Below are 22,043 nucleotides of genomic sequence, written 5' to 3' on the forward strand. Positions count from 1 at the left end.
CCATAAGGGTCTTATGTATTACCTTGCTTACAAGGGGAATTTATAAGACACATATAATATATAAGAAGATATAAGAAGCATTTAAAAGCATTTAAAAGAAATTCCATTTTGTTTCTGTTTAACCCTGTAATGTATTGCACAGATGCATGTCTAAAAGTTAGTGTTTTAGTTACTCTACTAATAGAGTTGTCTCTGCAAAATTATCTCAAAGGGAAACATGTCATGATCGCTGTTTCCTTAAAGAAGAACTAAAGCTTAACTAAAAAAGTAGCTAGAAATGTTGTACATTATGTTTTGGGCTTCTATACCAGCCCAAGGCAATCACAGCCCTTTAGCAGTTAAGATAATGTGCCTCCAAAGATGCCCCGGTAGCTCCTCATCTTCTTTTCTGCTTATTCACTGCACATTCTCTGTGCTGCTGTAATTTACTGAGCTTAGGGACCGACTAAAAATATACAGTACACATAGAATATAAATGTCACAGTATAAGGCTGATTAGTAATTTATACAGATAATTACTACATGGCAGCTCAGAAGCCAAAACAATTAGCATCAGAATTTAATAATCTGCCTTGTAGCATCAGTTTATATTACAGCCCAACCTGATTTTCTGCTTGCTAATTTACAACAACCCATAAACTTAGCTGATCAGAGCCCACTGAGCACGTGAGTGTTGCAGACACTTTCCAAGATGTTGACCCCCTGTGACAAGTATGATGTTCTGGATCATTGCTGCTATTGAGAAGATGAACATATTGATTGTTGGGGTTTAGTTCTCCTTTAATGTTCACCTACGCAAATGCTAGAAATGAATTCAGCTTTTTTAGTTATTACCAGATCCAAAAGAGAGTTTTTCCTAGTGGGTTCCTAAACTACCTGCAATTGGAAGAAAAAGTTAATTTAGCATGTAGTTGCAAAGTGTTGGCTTTAATTGACTATGCTACCCCATTACTCCAGTCAATGTCTGGATAATTGAATTCACTCGCAATAAATCTTTGGAGTCTGAGTAATTATTGAAGATAAGTGAAATGTCTTCAATAATTACTCAACAAGTCCAGTTGCTCTCGATTTACTTCTACTAGATATCACCTGCAATAACAACTTGACATAGTTGTGAAGCCACCTCCATTTGTAATAGTAGCTAAGCTTTTTTCTCCTCATTTATACTGGGTGGTTTGTAGGGGGCTGGTGGTGATGTCATTGGGTGGGACAATTACATCACGGATGCAATGGCTATATCAGGGGCGAGGCTGGGACATGGCAATTGTCCAATCACAGCATCAATCTTGGAGGGTCCTGCCTGGTTCTCCTAATTTGAAAAACTAGACAGACAGCTTTGACCTGGAAAACTAGACATACAACAATGATAATGTTTGGAAATATATTTGTGTTTCCCTATATATTATATTATATTAAATATATTAATACAGTATGTTTGTGTTGCATTATGATACTATGTTGTAACTATGTTTCTTGTTTCACCTCTTAAGCTAAGAATCAACAGTATATTCCAGATGGCAACACGATTGTTTGAGGGGAAATTACATGCATCACACTACCAAAAATACAGGATTTCTCCACCACAGGAAATCCAAGATCTGATCCTCAATTATCTTGACAAAAGGGTAAGTGTTCTTACATATAAAAGACACCGACCCATCAAGTTCAACCTTTCAAGTCTATATATAACATATAACCTGCCTAACTGCTAGTTGATCCTGAGGAAGGCAAAAAACTCCTGAAGCTTCTCCAATTTGCCTAAGAGAGGGGAAAAAAATCCTTCTGGACTCCAAGATGGCAACAGACCAGTTATTTGATCAACTTGTACTTTGAGCTATCTTTTTTATTATCCTGTATTCCTTAATTTGTATAATTTAAATATATATTTGTACATCATTATCATATCACCCCTTTCGCGCCTCTTCTCCAGTGTGAACAACTTGGCCAGTCTTTCTTCATTGCTGAAATTTTCCATAACTTTTACCAGCTTAGTAGCCCTTCTCTGGACCCTCTCTAATTCAATAATATCCAGTCTGAGTGCTGGAGACCAAAACCGTATGGCATATTCTAGATGGGGCCTTACCAGCGCTCTGTACAGTGGAAGAACAACTCCCTCCTCCCATGACTCTATGCCCCTTTTAATACAGCTCAAGACCTTGTTTGCCCTTGATGCTTGCTTGCTACAGTCAAGTTTATCATCTACAAGGACTCCAAGGTCCTTTTCCATTATGGATTTGCCTAGTACAGTCCCATTAAGGGTATAAGTGGCTTGGATATTTTTAAATCCCAGGTGCATGACTTTACATATATCAACATTGAATCTTATTTGCCACTTAGCTGCCCAGATTGCTGGTTTGTCAAGGTCCTGATGCAAGGATGCTGCATCCTGGATGGCATGAATTGGACTGAATCGTTTTGTGTCATCTGCAAACACTGATACATTACTTACAACACCCTCCCCTAAGTCATTAATGAGCAAGTAAAGTAAAATGGGCCCAATACAGAGCCCTGAGGGACCCCACTAAGAACCTTACTCCAAGTAGAGAATGTACCATTAACAACCACCCTCTGCACCTGATCCTGTAGCCAGTTTCCTATCCATGTGCAAACGATTTCATTAAGCCCTTAGTTAAGAAAGCAGTTGTTTGTGCTGCACTGTATCAAATGATTTGTCAAAATCCAAATATATCACATCTACTGCAAAACTGAGAAATTACAAAAAAAGGGGCAAAGCATGCCAGTCTTTTGCTGATCAGTCATATAGGCAGTGCATTTTCTTTAAAGCAGAGTGCCAGTGAATTACATCAGAGACATTTTTTAAAACACATCAGTCAATAGTGCTCATCAAGCAGATCCCTTTACCAAAATTAATTTTCAAAAGAGCAGGTAGATTGTTTTATATGTAATCTTAACATAAGGCAAGTCATTTGTCTTCTTCAGTCTTATTTAGGGCTGGGACACACTGGGTGATTTGGGGAGATTTAGTCTCTCTTCCCCGAATGCCTCCCCTCGCTCTGCGCCTGGCTAAAATGAAAAATCGCCTGCGCTAATCACACGCGGCGATTCGTTTTCCGAAGTCGCCAGGCGACTAAATCTCCCCAAATCGCCCAGTGTGTCCCAGCCCTTACTGCTGCACTGCAATTTGGAGTGATATCAAATCTGCTCCCCCTTTTCACAGCAGCTGATATCATGCAAACAGAGGCAAGTCTAAGTCATCAGAACAATGGTTAGGTAACAAACCTCTCTCCCTTATACTTCTACTGAAGGATTCAGCTGCCTGAAGTCAATGTTGCTCTATGTATCTATGCTGCTGCCCCTGCTCTGTTTCAGGATAATAGTATGTACTAGTGAAGAAATAGAAACTGCCTTGTAAGTTTAAGGAGAAAACGCAAAAATTGTTCGTGTAGCCTCCAATTCACTTTAAGGATAAGAAAAATTCCGGCATTTGATGCCCCATGGGAAATTGCACTCTCTATGGACAACAAATGCCAGAAAACTCCTTTGCATACATGATTTTTTTTATGCCCAGACAATTCGAACCCTGTATTTGTGAGACAAAAGCCTTATGTGTTCATGCAGTTATATGATTAAATTTATTTGTTTATATACACTATAAATAATGGTACAGTTATTCCAAGAACAATATCCCCACATCTTCAGTACATTATACAGTGATAGGCAGAGGGTATTGTCACCCCCAAAAACATGAAATATATTCTCAGCCAGTGGAATCTTTAGCTCCAAATACAATATTTTTATATTAACAGACAATTGGTTTTGTCACCCTAAACAGCACCCTTACCATTCCAACCATTCCAAAAAGCAGGTTACCTGAAGGCTGGAGAAGGTTTATCATTATGATTCTGTTGCTCAGCCCACAATTCAGATAAAATGGGTGGATTGGGTGCACACAGGTGGGGCTTAAAATCAAATATCAACTGTAAGGCATTCCATATGACTCACAGGGGAAACTAGATACTAAACCTCAGCAAGGTAAAGGGGATATATTTGATAAAATAGTTACATGATTTGTGCAAAGTATGCATAAACTGCTATGTCCTGTTGGAGGCTCTGGCAACACTCCATTCCTCTTCAGCACATCCAAGATGGTGATGCCCATGGTTCTCATATGTATTGCATCTCTGGAGTAGTGACATCATCACTCTAGAATGTGGTGTCAACCCACCGTGGCACCAAATTCAAAATAAAAGGAAGCAGAGGTTGTGAGTTCAATACTTGTTTCTTTGAGTTCCTGGGTGTGCTTTAGTTGCTATTTTTGACCAATTCTCTTGATCCTTCTGCTTTGATTCTGACTTCATTGATTGCCACCTTCCCCTGACTTTTTGCCTGCATTTTACTCAGAGCCTCTAACCTCTTGTGTACTGTATATTGAACTGTTTCAGCCTGTCTGTATTACTGCTTCCTCCTTGGTCCTGACTTCAACACCAGTAAGAGCCATCAGGCCCCAACACAATGGTTACATTATACAATCCATTTCACTAAATATGTCTTGTTTATCAAAAGTGGAAGTTTTCCATTTAAATTGTGGCGGTTTAGCATCTGGTCTTCCTATGAGTTATATGGAGTACCTGGGTTTATAACATTTGATAAAGACATTTCATAGGAGAGGCATCATATTACAACATACACTTCTCAACAAAACTGAACAGTAACTCTTTGTTTTACCAATAGAGTTTTCATTGAAACCTCAGTTAGTTAAAAGCTCAGGGTCGGAATGGCCTGCCAGGAAACCGGTAAATAAACGGTGGGCCCCGATCCTGTTGGGCCCCGAACTCAACCGTTGTTGTAATAGTTTAACAAAGCTTGCAGAAAAAATGCCTCCGAAGGTGCACTACTCTAAAGATCTAAGCAGCACGCTGATGATTGAAGTGCTTTTATGTGGACGAGTGTACATTCCAAGGCATTTGTTTTGCTTCTGCGAGTTGTCTGCTTGGCAGGAGGACTATTAAATTATGTGAAGGCCCGGTAGCGGAAGTGGAGGAGGCAGGAGGAGGGGATGGGCTTGTAACACTGTAATATGGTCAGGGAAAAGACAGAAGTCCCCTTTACTGCCCCAGATAATCAGGAGAATTCAGAGATGTTAATTATAAGGGACATACAGGATAAGTGTTTCAGGAATCCCTTTCTATTGCTGGGATGTAAATAGCAGGGATAGTGAAGTTTGGCCTGTTTTGTGCTCTCTACCTGTCTGCCAGTAAATGTTTATTCATTGCATATTCCGTATTCTCACACAGCTTGTAGTAACAAAGGTAACAATAGCCAACAAACAAAACCCAGCTGCCCACATAGCATTTGTCCTGGACCTGTCATTGTGGAAGCTGCCAAACTGCTTGCTTTGATATATCTATATAAAAGGTTTACCATAGGCCTAGAAATTTTCTTTCAAAACCAGTACCTACTGTACTAGGCTATATTAAGCAGTCAAATTTTGTCAATTAACCTCTCCACTATGGGCCTACACAGCAAGAACAAAATGTAAAGGATCGCCAATGATTGGTGGGCCCTTCATATCAAGTTCTCTGGTGGGCCCTTGGTATCCCTGTCCGACACTGTAAAAGCTGCACAGTGTTAGATTGCAATGGCTGAGTAGTGCAATTTATAAAGGACCAAGAAAGTATTCCCTTAAGTGGAAGCATGGCACTTAAGTACTAAATCTAAAAAGGCCTAGTTTTAGACAAGCAGCTGCTAGAATCTATGCAGCAATATACAGAGTATCTGGCACTGCTCCCAAGAGAAAACTAGCAACAATGTATCAAGTAAATTATTTCTTTGGAGCTGGTCCCAGGAGAGACTTTGCAACAAAGGATTAGCTAACACAAACACAAAGAAAGCTGCAATCTGATTATAGAGAGGGGAAGGACATCATTGAAGATAAACCACACACAAGTACAAGGTTTAGGTTAGGGCCAGGCAGGGCAGAAATCAGTCTGTCAGAATCTGTAGGCTGATTTCAGCCCCCGACCGCTAGCCAAATCTTCTTGTCTGCTAGCGTCTGGCTTGTGTTGCATGTAAATAACTGTTTAGCAGGGGTTAAAAAAGTGTTTGCTGCGCATGCTGGGAGTAAGGTGGGAACGTAGAATTGAAAGCATGACTGCTGTGTTATTCCGAGTGTTACCTGGATGATAGAAACTGCCTTTACTCAACAGGTTTCTGTCCTCTGGTTTAAAACCTCAGTACATTTAAGACTGCACTTATGTGAATAAGTTGTTAGCAGTAATTGAAAACAAAAAGGTGTTGAAAACTAGAAAGGTGGTGTACATGTGTGTATCTTGGGGTGGCCATTCCAGGGATTCCTGGGTTTTCCTTGAAAACTGAACTGCAGTATCCAAAATAGGAACTGCAAATATGGGGAAAGATTTATGCATCACAGAGCAGTCACTTGCAGGAGTGACTTGTGGGGGGGTTGAGATAGAACAGTTAGGGTAAGTGAGGGAGACAACATTGTCATAGTTGTGCAATAATAACAGTTTTTCCATGGGCCGGTGCATTTTTCTCAGAACTGGAGCACTGGCTGGGTATAAAACCTAAAAAGCTATTTATAGGTGCTTTCGTAGTGTTTTAAATGGTTTAATAAGGTTGAGCTTGTCAGGCAAGATTTATTGTGCATGAAACCAAACATATTATTGTACCGCTAATGCAAACTAACAGGCCTATAGATTTCAGGCTGAGAAAGGGATCCATTTTTGAAAAAATGGCACTATATTAGCAATTTGCCAATCTCTCTGCATCATTCCAGACCTCAAGAAATCCTGGAAAGTTAAGTGGAATGTCTAATATAAGTAATTCTAAAACAACTGGACTTGCTGAGTAATCATTGAAGACGTTTCACTACTCATCCGAGCAGCTTCTTCAGTTCAAGTTGAATGGTTTGCCAATTGCAGAGCTGACCTCTTTTAATGCCCTGGGATGAATAAGATCTGTTTCTGGACTTTGGTTAATTTTCACATGTTCTCTTTAGCACTAACTCCTGAGTTACTCATTAGTAGAGCTGGGACTGTTAAAAAGTAAACTTTCCTGCTTTTTTTTTTTTAATGTTTAAAAATATATTTTAAAAAATACATTTGGTTTTGTTAAAGGGGTTGTTCACCTTTGAGTTAACTTTAGTATGATGTAGAGTGATATTCTGACACAATTTGCAATTGGTTTTCATTTTTTATTATTTGAGGTTTTTCAGCTAATTAACTTTTTATTCAGCAGCTCTCCAGTTAGAAAGTCCTAAATAGAAAGATAAATAATAAAAAATAGCAATAACAATACATATGTAGCCTTGTAGAACATTTGTTTTCAGATGGGGTTAGTGACCCCCATTTGAAATCTGGAAAGAGTCTGAAGAATAAGGCAAATAATAAAAAACTAAACTAAATCTAAAAAAAGAAAAAGTTGATTAGAATTGGACATTCTATAACATATTAAAAGTTAATTTGAAGATGAACCACCCATTTAAGCAGCAGTTTAAAGATATTCCATTTTCCTTCTGTGTCTAACCCTGTGAAAAGTCTTTCCCAGTTAATAATGTTACCTTTAGCCATACCATATGGAATGCTAAATCTAATTGGTGAGGGAATCTCAGACCATTGTGGGTGGAGGGACTGATGTTCCTCATGAATGAGAACATGGCCCCTGAAAAGTTTTCTTTCATTCCATGTCCATGCCATTTCCTCAATGGAGGGCCATTGCATGTGGGGGCCCCATGTTTTTGGAACCAAAAGTACCTGCTGATATTTTTGTGGATGAGAGGATGGTCCCTGAGAAATTTGGTTGCATTTTGTCATAGCGAATACCCAAACAGATAAACAAACATTGTTTTTGTGTGTGTGTATGTGTGTATATATATATATATATATATATATATATATATATATATATATATATATATATATATATATATATATATATATATATATATATATATATATATATATATATATATAACAAACAAGGGAAAGTTGTGCTCACCACTATTTTTTAAAACCATTAGGCTGGGGTGCAATGAGGGTGTGACCACAAAATACATATAGTCAACTACAAGAGGTCCTCTGCACTCAACCCATTATCAATATATTTAAGACAGCGACATTATAATTAAGCTGGCCAACTACGTCAAAGTCATCCCATATCTGGCCAGTCCTACGCTTAATTTTCATCTGATTCATTAAGAATTCAATTGCTTAATTATACATTTTACAGGAGCAGTGACCAGCTCCATGTTGTAGCTCCCACCCTTCCCAGCTATAGTCAGGTGATCCCACTGGTGTCTAATAAAAGGGCAGCCAAGTTTGGGAGTTTTACTTTGAAAGCAGCTAGTAAGTTGCAGGTAAAACTTAGTCCCTTTGTAAAATGTATAATTAAGCAATTGAATTCTTAATGAATCAGATGAAAATTAAGCGTAGGACTGGCCAGATATGGGATGACTTTGACGTAGTTGGCCAGCTTAAATATATTGCAATATATGGACAAACAATCCCTGTGTTGTTTAAAGGGTAAGGCATTTTTTAGTAGCAGTATGCACAAAATGTCGCTGTCTTAAATATATTGATAATGGGTTGAGTGCAGAGGACCTCTTGTAGTTGACTATATATATATATATATATATATATATATATATATATATATATATATATATATATATATATATATATATATATATATATATATATTTTTTTTTTTATATATATATTTATATATAAATATATATATATATATATATATATATATATATATATATATATATATATATATGGAGAGCAGGGGTAGGCAGTATGGACACGGCCCCTGATTCGTCACTCAGTAAAGAGATCATCATTCCCAAGGGCATAAGTGCTCAGTATTGGGCACTCCTTAGTGCTCTTACACTTGCACCTGCACCCCAGGGCATAATAAATTACCCATTGTGTATATAATTATAACTGCATATATCATTATATAATTGTGTGTGTGTATATGTATATATATATATATATATATATATATATATATATATATATATATATATATATATATATATATATATTACCATTGACTATTATTCCCCTAGTCATTACTGATATATATTCAATTGTATAAATATTCTTGAAACTTTTCTCTTCTTTTGCAGCTAAAAAAACCCTTTGGACTCGCAGTAGATGTTGGTTGTGGAACTGGGCAAAGTTCAAGATCTCTGATTCCTTATTTTCAAAATGTTTTGGGGACAGATATAAGTGAGGCCCAAATAGAAGAGGCCAAACATGCAGATGGTTTTCCAAACTTGGTCTACAAGTAAGTTACATCTAAAACTTTCATTTTTCATTTATATTTGTTCTATTATTAGTCATCATTATGCCTTTGACAAAGCTCCCTGAGCAAGCGAAACGCACGTCAGGTGCTTGTTCTTTTTAGATCTATTAGGCAGGGCGATTGAACTTTGAGTTAAACGGCCAATACCATGTATAACTCACGGGTGGTTTGGGCTGGTCCATTATAGCAGCTACAGCAGAATCGGCTCTTATGGGTAAATGAGGGGACGCCAACATCTTAGTTATGTTTTACCCATACCTTATGTTTCATACACCATATCAATTCACACTGTAAGCTCTTTTGGCAGGGCCCTCTTTACTTATTGTATTATTTGTTGTTTTTTGTATGTATTCTGTATGCTTGATGTGTACACTCATTTATTGTACAACATAGGGGAATATGTTGCATATTCTTGATGAGGCCTTATTAGTGCTTTTTTTTTTTTTTAAACTACCAGCTGATTTTGTCAAATAAAGTTATAAACTGAAGCAATTTTTGAATGTGCCCTTTCAAATTAGGGACATTTTCTGTTGTGCAACGGTTAGCACTGACATAACTACTATATAGCAGTGGGGAGGCCCACAGGATCATAGTCCACCCCCTAACACCCTCTGCCACTTAAGCTTATATACGGCACAAAGCCAGTGAACAGCTTGTTTGAGGGAGCTGTGTGAATAACTAGAGTGGGAGTAAGGCCTCCCTAAAAAAAGTAATTTTTGTGGGGCCTAGGCCAGAAGTTATGACACTGATGCTTAGAATACCTAGAGAAACTGTTGTAGAATAACGTAGTGTTATATATGGGAACATATTTTTTATGCATAAAATTAAATAGAAAATGTCCCCTGAACATGTCAGTACCCAGGAGTATAACTTCAGGGGCCCCCTCTGTTGATTTTGTGGGGTTGTGGGTCACACTTAATTAGGAACATAAAACATTCTACTTTTTTAAAGAGTTTTTTAAAACTCAAAATTAATAATAAAAAAATGAAATATAGACTAACAACTTTATATGTTTGTAGGGCATGTGCAGCTGAGGAACTACCAGTACAGGATGCATCTGTAGATCTGATAACTGCATGTGCTGCTGTCCACTGGTTTAATATTGAAAAGTTTCTGAAAGAGGTAATTAAGTAATCTGATACTTTTGTTTTGCAATAATAAAGACATGTAATAATTTTATTTAAGAACAATAAATTTTACTGACAAATGGAACCATCTTTAACCTGTTACCGATTTTTAAATTCGTATCAAAGTGTATCTATATTGGATACTACGAAAATGTAATTTTCACAGTTTATTAAAACAGTCCATCCTCGTTGAAAATTAGGAAAATGGGATTTTAGTTTGTGTGTCAACTTTTTTTCTCACTTTCAATTAGGCTGAACATCTTGAATGTTTTAATTAACTGGGAAAATAAAAAATTAAATGAAGTTGTTAGAGGCTATTCCTATTGACTCTTTTAGAAACGTGCCAGTTTGAAGCAACACCAACTTTACTTCTTTCTTGCAATGGCCTCTTTTCTGTTATACCACTCATTTAAAACAAATAATTCTATTTTTGTTGTATTTAAAGTCTCTAAAATGTCTCTCTGCTTGTTTGCTAAGCTGAAGTTTGCCTGGAAAGGTCCTATTTATCAGGCAGAGCAAGAATTGCATTCCAGGCCACACCCAAGATTTATCTTCTCACAGCTACTTACAAATGTAGCAATCAGGAAAGAAAAATTCCCTTCCCTTCCCTCACAAAATTGTTTGCATTCTGTTCTCACAGATACATCACCATTTCAACATTTGACCTTAATATATTTTAAATGGCTAAAACTCTACTTTCACTGTATTTAAAAAAAAAAAATCAGGCATACAGCCACATTAGTAGTTAGGCATAGAGACTTACAACACATTTTTAGTCTGCAACAGCTGCATGGGATCATACTTGTGTTTGCTTTTCACATTTTATTTGGAAGAATTCAGGCTGAGAGACTGGGTGAGCCATCACTGGGTGCTTAACAGGAGGCGTTGTGGTCAGCCAGCACCTTACTCGCTGCCTTACCTTTTGCAAAATATCTACCAAAGTTGATGGATGGCCAGAATTGATGAGCATGTAGTTCCCCTCAGCTCTACCCTCCAGAGCCTGTAGTAGGAACTTGTAGCAGCGGTGCAGAGTGGAGGCAGGAGTAGTGGGCAACCCAAGACTGAAACACCAATGCCCTGTTGGCAAATTTTGGCCATGCATGACATTTGCTTGCCAGGGCCATGCTTCTGCTGGTTCTGCTGAGGGGGCAATCCCTGGTCCCTTTTTTCCCTCTCTCCCATGTGCTACTCAATTTTAGGGCAAGTAAATGCAAGTAGGTCTCAAATTTGTGAACCTGCTGTTTCATTCAAATCCATAGTGGCCAGTACCTCTTCACCCAATTTTTCTAAGAAAAGAAACACTGCTTCAGCACAATGGGACTCAGTACCAAACAAGACCCATTATTGTAAACTTCATTAACGTCAGTGCATTTGCTCTAACACTTTTCAGTGTAACATTATTTTGTTAAAAATCAAAACTGCCATGATTGTCTTGACCAACTAAAAGATAGACAAAAAATTATAGCATGCAATGTTAACCATGTCCAAATATCTTAGCAGATAAATCTGCATATGATTATATTAATGATGCATTATTATTACCGTATAAAGCAAACATACTGTATTTTAAGGTATACATTTTTACATGCTCTACATCTTATGGGCCTGCAATCTTCAAAATTGGATTATGCAATCATGAAAGACAGCTTTGTCAAGTAATCTTCTTACACAAGGGGTCTGTGCTGAAATTCCAAAGACTTGACTCTTATTCTTTTAAAACTTATTTTTGTTTGGAGATTTGCGGAAGCAATTTTTAACGCTCATCCTTACCTTTCTTTTATCTTATCCTATTTTCCTTTCTAAGGTATGTTGGGTTTGCGTTTTTGTAGAACGGTCTCTTCTAACTAAGATTAAGGAAGATTAATATTGAGACCGCAGCCCTCCAGTCCCTGACCTTCCTCCCACTTTTTGGTACTCCGAGGGACTAGAAACAAATGAGTTAGATTCTATGGGAGTAACTCCACCAACTATATTATATCAATTTCCTGGTTATAAACAAAAGAGCGACATGAGAGACAGATAACCATTCCCACAATTGAATTTTTATACCAATTTTTTTTATTTTTGAAGCACAGATCACTTTATAAATTTATGAACTGATATATAAGGAAATAGAAAATTAATTGAGCTGGATAATTAAGGACTAAGCACTTGCACTTTATAATTTATTAAATGATTCTGTTCTTGTTATATGTAATTGTGTTTATAATTTATTAATTAATTTATAGCCATCTTGAAGCACTTACACTTTGTAATCACAAACTAATTAATTTAATCAAGTGTCAGCAACTAATGGTTGCATATTGAATTGTGATATATGTTTAAGGACCAAGCACTTGCACTTTACTACTTGGGTTAAGTTAACATTGTTTTAAATTAATTTATGGTTCACAATTTATCAATTAATTTATAATCAATTGATGACACTTATACTTATGATCTCTGACAACATTAATTAAGAAGTGGTTTATAAAATTTGTGAAATTAATGAACTGGTCTCAAAAGGAAGGCGGAGGAGGTGTTTTTTAAGCAACGAAACATTTCAAAAAGGTTCTTTCTCTTCTTTTTAATACAATTTGAATAAACAATCCTTGTGTGTTTTAAGAAATTGTGATCTAATTTGGAGGAATTGGTAGTGGCCATACTAATTCATACCTTACAAAACATCTGACTCAGGCAATGATTACCACTGTAAATTGCAGCACTTGTTGTCCTCTTATAGGTGTAATTGTTCCCCTACTTAGCTTCAGACAGAGGGTAGGTTCTACCCTTAGGAGGAACTAAGCCAGAAATTCGATCAATTGCACAATCCCAGGAACAGTTTGGAGGGAGGCCTATGGAATTCTTCTTAAAGGGCATGTAAAGGCAATGAAAATCCCATTTTTACTTTCTTGAATGAAAAAGAAACCTATCTCCAATATACTTTGATTAAAAAATGTGTACTGTTTTTATAAGAAACCTGACTGTATGCAGTGAAATTCTCCCTTCATTTACTGCTGTGAATAGGAATTGTCAGACGTTCCCTAACTGCTCTGCAGGGAAACAATCATACTTATGAACAGCAGGGGGAGCCCCCACCTTACTTCCCAGCCATACAGAACTCAAGCAGCTTTGTTTGTTTCCCTGTAGAGCAGTCGGCGGCTGTGTAGAGATTTGTATTGGATTTTATTTTTGCCTTTACTTCCCCTTTACTGTTTCCAACTCCAGCTGCAGGGACAAAGATCATGGAGCCAGATTTAAACAGATAAACTGGGATTCTAATTGGAGGATTATTTTGCTGCAGCCACTGGTTCTGCAGAGTTGGAGAAAGTTTGTATTAAACAATACAAAAACTATAAAATCCACATCAGATTAGATTACACAGGACCCAGTGCAGTCTGCATATTCTGATTATTAATCAGTCTTGCTATATCAAATTCTGGCAGATATTATTTGACTTGTGCTGTTTTGATAATTTATGATGATCCCTAAGCAGCCCAGACCACACTGAGCATGTGCACTGTCTTGGTCTTGCAAACATGTTTAACAAAGTAACAAGATGACAACCCCTTGTAGCCAACTTTGAAAGCATAAGTCATTTGTTTGATTAGGTGGTGCAGTAAGTTCATGTTTATGTTTAGTATACAAAATACAGTCAATTCTATTTTAGACTTTACTTCCCCTTTAAATATGACTAAAGAAGTAGGCTAGAAATGTTCTATATTATGTTTTGGACTTCTGTATCAGCCCAAGGCAGCCACAGCCCTTTAGCAGTAATGATCTGTGCCTCCAAAATGCCCCAGTAGCTCCCCATCTTTTCTGCTGATTCACTGCACATGCTCTGTGCTGCTGTCATTTACTGAGCTTAGGGACCGACGATGTCACAGTATAAGGCTGATTAGTAATAAATACAGATAATTTCTACATGTCAGCTCAGAAACCAATGCAACTAGCATCAGAATGTAATAATCAACATTGTAGCATCAGCTCATATTACAGGCCAACCTCATTTTCTGCTTGATGATTTGGGACAACCCCTAAGCTTAGCTTCTCAATAGCTGCTCAGAGTCCACTGAGCAGACACTTTCCAAGATGGTGACCCCCTGTAACAAGTTTGAATTCCTGGATCATTGCTGCTATTGAGAAGTAAAAACTTTAGGCTGGTGCAATAAGTTCAGTATATAAAATATGGCATTTTTAGCCACATTAATTTTTAGGGTTTAGTTCTAATTTAAAGACATGAAAGATGCCTCTAACACTTAGGTATTAGTTCATAAACAGGGACAATTAAAGTGGTTGGAACTGAAAAATTTGAATGTGTGCATTAAGTTGTGCAGAAGACCGTTCAATAGTTGGATTATGCTCTTGCTGCAGCTAAGGAAGTTCCAGAATTCTAGGGGTTACAGGACAACTGATACCAATCCGTGGGTATTTAAACATTTACAACACACAATTCAACAAATATATACATATAAACATGCATATAAATTCTTAAACTGTCTTTGTCCTAAAAAGTGATTTGCGTAACTGCCATCTCATTTCAATATCTTATTACATTTTTAGTGCTATTTTTTTTTTTTTTGCAATATTTAGAAATGTCATACAAAAAAATGCTAACACATTTACAGTTGGAAGTTTGGAGAAAATAAGAAATATTTATAGAGACTTGCCAGATTGTGTACTTTCTAAAAATATATGGTTTTCTGAGGTCTGCATAATCCTAGGACTCTCATGACCCAAATGCATACAAGGTTCTTGTTTATTTTTGCCTGTGGAGAATTTATATTTGTGTGTTATTTCCATTTGCTTTAAGGACAAGTCATTTTAGTTCTCTACGAAAAAGGCATAGCAATCAAAATGCCCATAGCTGTCAGTAGCTGTTTCCCATTGATTTAAATGTAAAACTAACTGCATATGAAACTAATGTCAAATGACTTCTCCAAGACATATCTACCTAATAGCAACAGTACCTGTCATTGGCAACACATTATTTAGTACACTGATAGTATATTGATAGATGGATCATTTCAACTGCTTTTTGCATGCTTATAACTAAATGGGAAGTATAACCCCTTGTGCAACATGAGTAGGATTTGTACTGAACATACTTTCTGCCTATTGTTTAAATCACATAAAATCTGTGTTTTTTTTATTTTTACTTGCACTAAACAGGTAAATTGAAGCTACTCCATGTTTGGTTCTTGTGAGTTTTCATGATTAAAGAAATATACAAGTATGTTTAGCATAATCTTAACTTAAAAAAGTTAATGTACTGTCCTTTAAAGTAGAAGAATTATTATACATGGTATGCAGCAGGGATAAAATGCAGTTTTTTCCTATTTTGTGAACTACTGCCTGTTAATTAATTAAAAAAAATTAATTTTAGGTTGACCGAGTACTGAAGCCCCATGGTTGCCTTGCTTTTTATACCTATCTTCCAGATATGGAGGTCCATTACAAAGACCGATCGCAGCAGCTTACACAGGTCATGAAGGAGGTAAGAAGAGAAGTTCATTACCTTTTACTAAAATGCAGTACTATGTTGTGAAATAATGTATTGAAAAACTTTAGGATTTCTATAACAAAAAAGTAATGTATTACAGGCCTTGGTCCCTTATCTGAAAACAGAATGCTTAGCTCCCATTTTAACTAAATAATTTTGATTTTCTTTGTAATAATAAATATATATAATATATATACTATTTTCTATACAAAATTCTCCCACTTTTAACATATTATTAGAAAAATACCATACAGTCGGTTCCTTTTCATCAAGGCAGATATGTGTGAGGTTTGTGCATAAATCATGGCAATTGAGGTACAGACCTTTGGAAATAGGACATAGCGGGGATAACAACTACTAAAAAATAAAAAATGATATATGTAGATACATGACCTTTTTAAAACACATACAATCTGTATGATATTTCTCAATTCCCGAAGGGCTGGGATAGTGTGAGGATAGTCACCATAAAAAGAGAGATATAACTGAAGCCTTATCTAGTTTCTTGACTTACAGTCAAGAGTTTGATTGCTTTAAATTTGACATTCAAAAAACCTTTGCTTTATTACAGACTGATATTGTTTTACTAAGATTCTACAACCAGGCTGCAATTTTATTCCCAGAAGATCTACATTCTTTGTCACCCAGTTATAGTGGAACTAAAAATGCAAACAAAACTATTTGGTTAACACACAGTGGAATGCATAAATGTGGTCAGGGCCACTATCAGAAACATTGGGCCCCATACAAGTTAATTATCTGGTCCCTCCTAGAAACACAAGTGCATAGAACCAACACGTTGACCATGTTCCTTGTGTGTGCTACACAGTCAGCTAGCAGTTAGGTATGTTGTAGGTTTTGCTTGGCCAAAAGATTGATAGGCCTTTGGTGCTTTTATATGGTCGTGGAACTCCTTGGTAATATAATATCCTTATATTTTACAAGGGGGGGGTACTTTATTCACTATATAAAACTTTGATTTAACTTTGTAATTCATAAGTCAGTCCATTAATTGGGGGGTCATTGTAATTTACTTTAGGTTCTTTTTTAATTCATTGGTGGTCAGGGGAGTTGCGATAAGTTTATACCCTACAGTCTGTCCTGCCCTTGTCACACTGTTCTGCCATTGCATTGACATAAGATTCCATGTAAGGGCAAGGCCTGACATGTCGTTTTTACGTAGCGTTTTTCAAAAAGCTCCGTCAGGTGTAAATACACCACTGAAACCACACGCGACCGCCAACATGCATTTTCCATGCATTTTTCAGCACGTAGGTTTCTTTTCCCAACATGCACTTCTCATTGTTCTCGTTCCGCATAATTCCACTAGCTGGAAATAGAAAATCTATTTAGAAATAGAAAAACTATTTACATGCAAAATGGAGCAGGGATGATCGTCAATACACAACGTAATTACGTCACCAGCCGTAAAGACGTATATGCTTCATTTATCTTGTGAGAATTTGGATGCCATATTTAAAATACGCTGCGTATTTACGTAAAGTGTGGTTTCAAACTTGCAGATCCCATAGAGTCTATTGATTTGGTCGTTTCTTGACGTATTGGCGTTTCTGCTAAAAAACGCCAATACTGGCGTCCCATGGCAGATTTCAACTTGCAAGTGCCCTGTGAGAATTGCCATAGTGCGTTTTCCATTAGTTTAAGTGGTAGTGCAGTTTGTGCGTATTTTTGCCCGACTGAGCTTTTTTAAAAACGCAACATAAAAACGCCACGTCTGGCCTTGCCTGGAAACTTACATAACTTAGGGCAAGTCATAGAAGTTATTTAAATTGTGCAACTTTTAGCATATGTATATATGTAAATTACACAATTTATGTAACTTTGAGATATGGCCCAGGACCCCCTTCTGACCAGAACTTGTCCGGGCCAAGAGTGCCCTTTTCCCCACTCGATGGATGGGACAGGAAACTTTAAAGCACCCTGTTGCTTATTTTATAGATAGATTGAGTGGTTCTATTCACAACAAACTTCTGACTTTATTTTTTTTTCAGGTGCAAGATGCTCTGTCTCCATATGTAAATGAAAAAGTTCAACTTGTCAGATCTGGTTATAAGGAAATTTTTGATGTAATACCCTATACCGACAAGCAGAGGTAACTACAAGGAATGACATTTAGGGGCAAATTCATCAAGGGTCGAATTTCGAGGGGTTAAATCCCTCGAAATTCGACTGGGGAATAGAATCGAATAGGCAATTCGGGCGAATTTACGCGCTGGCGAATAGTCGAATTGGCGAATATTCGCCAGGCGAATAGGCGCTCGATCGAATATTCGCTCGAAGGATTTTCATTCGATCGAATGCCTTTTTATTCGATCAAAAACTTGGAAAACAAGCCTATGGGACTATCCCAAAGGCTTTTAAAGCAATTCGGTAGGTTTTAGGTGGCGAAGTAGGCAGTCAAAGTATTTTTAAAAGAGACAGTACTTCGACTATCGAATGGGCGAATAGTCGCAGCGTTTTTGCGCTCGATCTATTAGAATCATTCTACTCAGGCGAATTTATGCCAATTCGATAGTCGAGGAGCACAAAAAAAACTCGAAATTCGAAGTTTTTTTACTTTAATCCTTCACTCGAAGTTAGTGAATCGGCCCCTGTATATAGCAATATTTCCACTTTTAAAGGAGTGGTTAACTTTTAGTATGTTATAGAATGGCAAATTCTTAGCAACATTTCAGTTGGTCTTCAGTATTTATTTTCTATATTTTTTTTTAATTATTTGCCTTCTTCTTTTGACTCTTTCCAGCTTTCTAATGGGGGTCACTGACCCCATATAAAAACAAATGCTCTGTAAGCCTACAAATGTATTGTTATTGCTATTTTTGATTACTCATCTTTCTATTCAGGCCTCTCCTATTCATACTCCAGTCTCTTATTCAAATCAATGCATGGTTGCTAGGGTCATTTTGACCCTAGCAACCAGATTACTGAAACTGCAAACTGGAGGGCTGCTAATTAATAAGCTAAATAACTCAAAAAACACAAATAATGAAAACGAATATCAAATTGTCTCAGAATATCAATCACTACATCATACTAACCGTTAACTCAAAGGTGAACAACCCCTTTAACTTGTAATGGATTTCAGGGTGGTGTTCAATAATTAATTGGTAAAATAACAGAACTGGATAAATAACACTATTATTGTACACCACTTCATACATTAAAAAAAATGTTATCCTTAGCTGAATCCTGTTTTGTCTTGGCAAAAGTTTTACATATCCTGTTTTTTTGTTCCTGATAACGTTAACTATGGAAAATAACCTTCTTCCAATTGCAGGTGTACATAGTTCAGCTAAAGTCCAGTCAGTGTTGCTAAGCCAAAATAATTATTTATGCGGCCTTGTTTAGTCAAAATAACCTAACCAGAATTGCTAGGCCCCAGGACAGTTGTGGACCCTATACAACTAAACAACATTTTTAGGGGCAAATCAAAATGTAAGATGTGAGCTCACCACAGGAAAAAACTCACTCACTTTTCATTCCTATGGGATTTTTAGAATCATATTTATCAGTGGGTGAAAGTTAAGAGTTCACCATTTGGTAAATATGGCTAAAAATACCATAGGAACAAGCAGAAAGTAGGTACGTTTATCTGAGGTGAGCTCACATATTGATAAATCTGCCTATTGGAGTCTTTAACCCTTTAAGTGCCACCCCACGTAGAATCTACGTTCTGTGGGAATGACACTTGAAATGCCACAGAACGTAGATTCTACGTTCTGCAGCATTTCAGGGTTAGGGAACGGAGGAGCGGCTTTTCAAGCCGCTTGCTCCGTTCCTTTTCGTTCCCCAGCCCCCAGGCAACGAGCAGGGGCTGGGAACGAGTGGCCCCTGAGGCGCGATCGCCCAGGGGCCCCAAGGCAGCAGCAGGCACGTGCAATATATGTGCCCTGCTGCTGCCTGCACTTTCAGAACGGAGGAGCGACTTGTAAAGTCACTCGCTCCGTTCTAAGTGCTATCCACCGGTTCCCCAGCCCCTAGGCAACGAGCCTAGGTGAAGAACAAGGGGCCCCTGGGTCGCGATCGCCCAGGGGCCCCTAGGCAGCAGCAGGCACGTGAAATCTACGTGCTCTGCTGCTGCCTGCACTCTGTGAACAGAGGAGCGGCTTGTAAAGCTGCTCGCTCTGTTCAGACTCATTCCCCAGCCCCCAGGCAACAAGCCTAGGCAGGGAATGAGTGGCCCCTGAGGCTCTATAGCCCAGGGGCCCCAAAGGCAGCAGCAGCACGTGGAATGGACGTGCTATGCTGCTGCCTGCACTTCCTGGCCGCTAAGCTCCGCCCCTTTTACCGGATCATCAGAAGAGGACGGTGCCAGCTCTGCCTGCAGCTCTCCTGGACGATCTGGACCCTACTACTCCCAGGTTAGTGCCCATCCACACACACAAACACACACAAACACACACAAACACACACTTATTTTCCCATTACACACTTACATTCACACTTACACACAATCACATACATTTTTGGGGGATCAGGGGGGTCACACACATTCACAGCACCCCCACACGCTTGCACACGCACACAACATGCAATTGGTCAGTTCTACACACACATACACACTTACACTATGTTGTGTCTTTGTTTTTTTGTTTTTATCGCATCGTCTGTTTTTTTTTGCCTGAAAAAACTGTTTTATTGCCATTGCGAATAGCGTATTTGCTAATTGCACTGCGCAATACCTTTTGTATGTTATTTTGGTGATTATACTGCAATTCTGGTGATTTTTGTGCATTTTTAGCCATTTTATTGCATGTTTAGCCATTTTATTACATTTTCAGCTGTGCAATGGTGTTGTTCCCCTGTTTCTGTCTGTAAAACTTATTTGGCCATGCTAAAATATTCAACCATTGATTCTGACTGCTGATTACAGTAGGCGGAAAAAAAAAAGCATTGATTTTTGCGGTTTTGTTGGATTTTAGTGATTTTATACCATTTCGCTTTGTTCTTTGTTACTTCATTTTGACCATGAAAATTTTGTCTGCTATATAACCATTTGGAGGTCTCTGTGTGCAAAATAGTTTGGTAAATCTTTTCATACCAGGCATCAAACTGTTCAGTACACCCCTGGCGTTCATATTTAGGATGACTTTTGCTGGTACGTTACAAAATGTGGGGTATATAATGGGGTAAAATGCTTGCTTTGTGACTATTTTCAGAAATTCCATAAAAACTGTTATGTTTAGCATTGCTTTGCGGTTTGGTAGTTTGCAGTAGAAAGATGTAATTACTTGCTTTAGATTCGTCTGAATGTGTACTTTCGGAAAATATATGGGTTTCTAGGGTCTTCATACTGTTAGGGGGTCTTATGGTGCATAATGCACATACCAGGTGCTAGTATTGTAGCAGTCAGTGTGTCATACGTGAAAATTCATATGTACTATTTTCATTTGGGCATCTCTGTATGCCACCTAGTTTGGTAAATCTTTTCATATCAGGCATCAAACTGTTCAGTACACCCCTGGCGTTCATATTTAGGATGACTTTTACTGGTACGTTGCAAAATGTGGGGTATATAATGGGGTAAAATGCTTGCTTTGTGACTATTTGCAGAAATTTCTTAAAAAGCGTTATGTTTAGGATTGCTTTGCGGTTTGGTAGTTTGCAGTAGAAAGATGTAATTACTTGCTTTAGATCCGTCTGAATGTGTACTTTCGGAAAATATATGGTTTTCTAGGGTCTCCATACTGTTAGGGGGTCTTATGGTGCATAATGCACATACCAGGTGCTTGTATTGTAGCAGTCAGTGTGTCATACGTGAAAATTCATATGTACTATTTTCATTTGGGCGTCTCTGTATGCCACCTAGTTTGGTAAATCTTTTCATATCAGGCATCAAACTGTTCAGTACACCCCTGGCGTTCATATTTAGGATGACTTTTGCTGGTACGTTGCAAAATGTGGGGTATATAATGGGGTAAAATGCTTGCTTTGTGACTATTTTCAGAAATTTCATAAAAAGCGTTATGTTTAGGATTGCTTTGCGGTTTGGTAGTTTGCAGTAGAAAGATGTAATTACTTGCTTTAGATCCGTCTGAATGTGTACTTTCGGAAAATATATGGGTTTCTAGGGTCTTCATACTGTTAGGGGGTCTTATGGTGCATAATGCACACACCAG

At 37.7% G+C, this 22,043-nt stretch overlaps 1 protein-coding gene across 3 annotated transcripts in view; it reads left to right on the forward strand.

Moving 5' to 3' along the window:
• Positions 1 to 22,043, forward strand: part of XB5885669.L (putative methyltransferase DDB_G0268948 L homeolog) — a 43,977-nt gene that overhangs the window by 10,906 nt on the left and 11,028 nt on the right. For all 3 annotated transcript variants that reach the window (XM_018236244.2, XM_041576476.1, XM_041576477.1), the window contains exons 2-6: positions 1,491 to 1,625; positions 9,116 to 9,276; positions 10,314 to 10,416; positions 15,787 to 15,897; positions 17,916 to 18,016. In XM_018236244.2, the coding sequence (XP_018091733.1) occupies positions 1,515 to 1,625; positions 9,116 to 9,276; positions 10,314 to 10,416; positions 15,787 to 15,897; positions 17,916 to 18,016 (587 nt within the window). In that variant the 5' untranslated portion in view covers positions 1,491 to 1,514. The remainder of the gene's footprint in view (positions 1 to 1,490; positions 1,626 to 9,115; positions 9,277 to 10,313; positions 10,417 to 15,786; positions 15,898 to 17,915; positions 18,017 to 22,043) is intronic.

Source organism: Xenopus laevis, chromosome 9_10L (genome assembly GCF_017654675.1).
Source record: "Xenopus laevis strain J_2021 chromosome 9_10L, Xenopus_laevis_v10.1, whole genome shotgun sequence".
NCBI lineage: Eukaryota > Metazoa > Chordata > Amphibia > Anura > Pipidae > Xenopus > Xenopus laevis.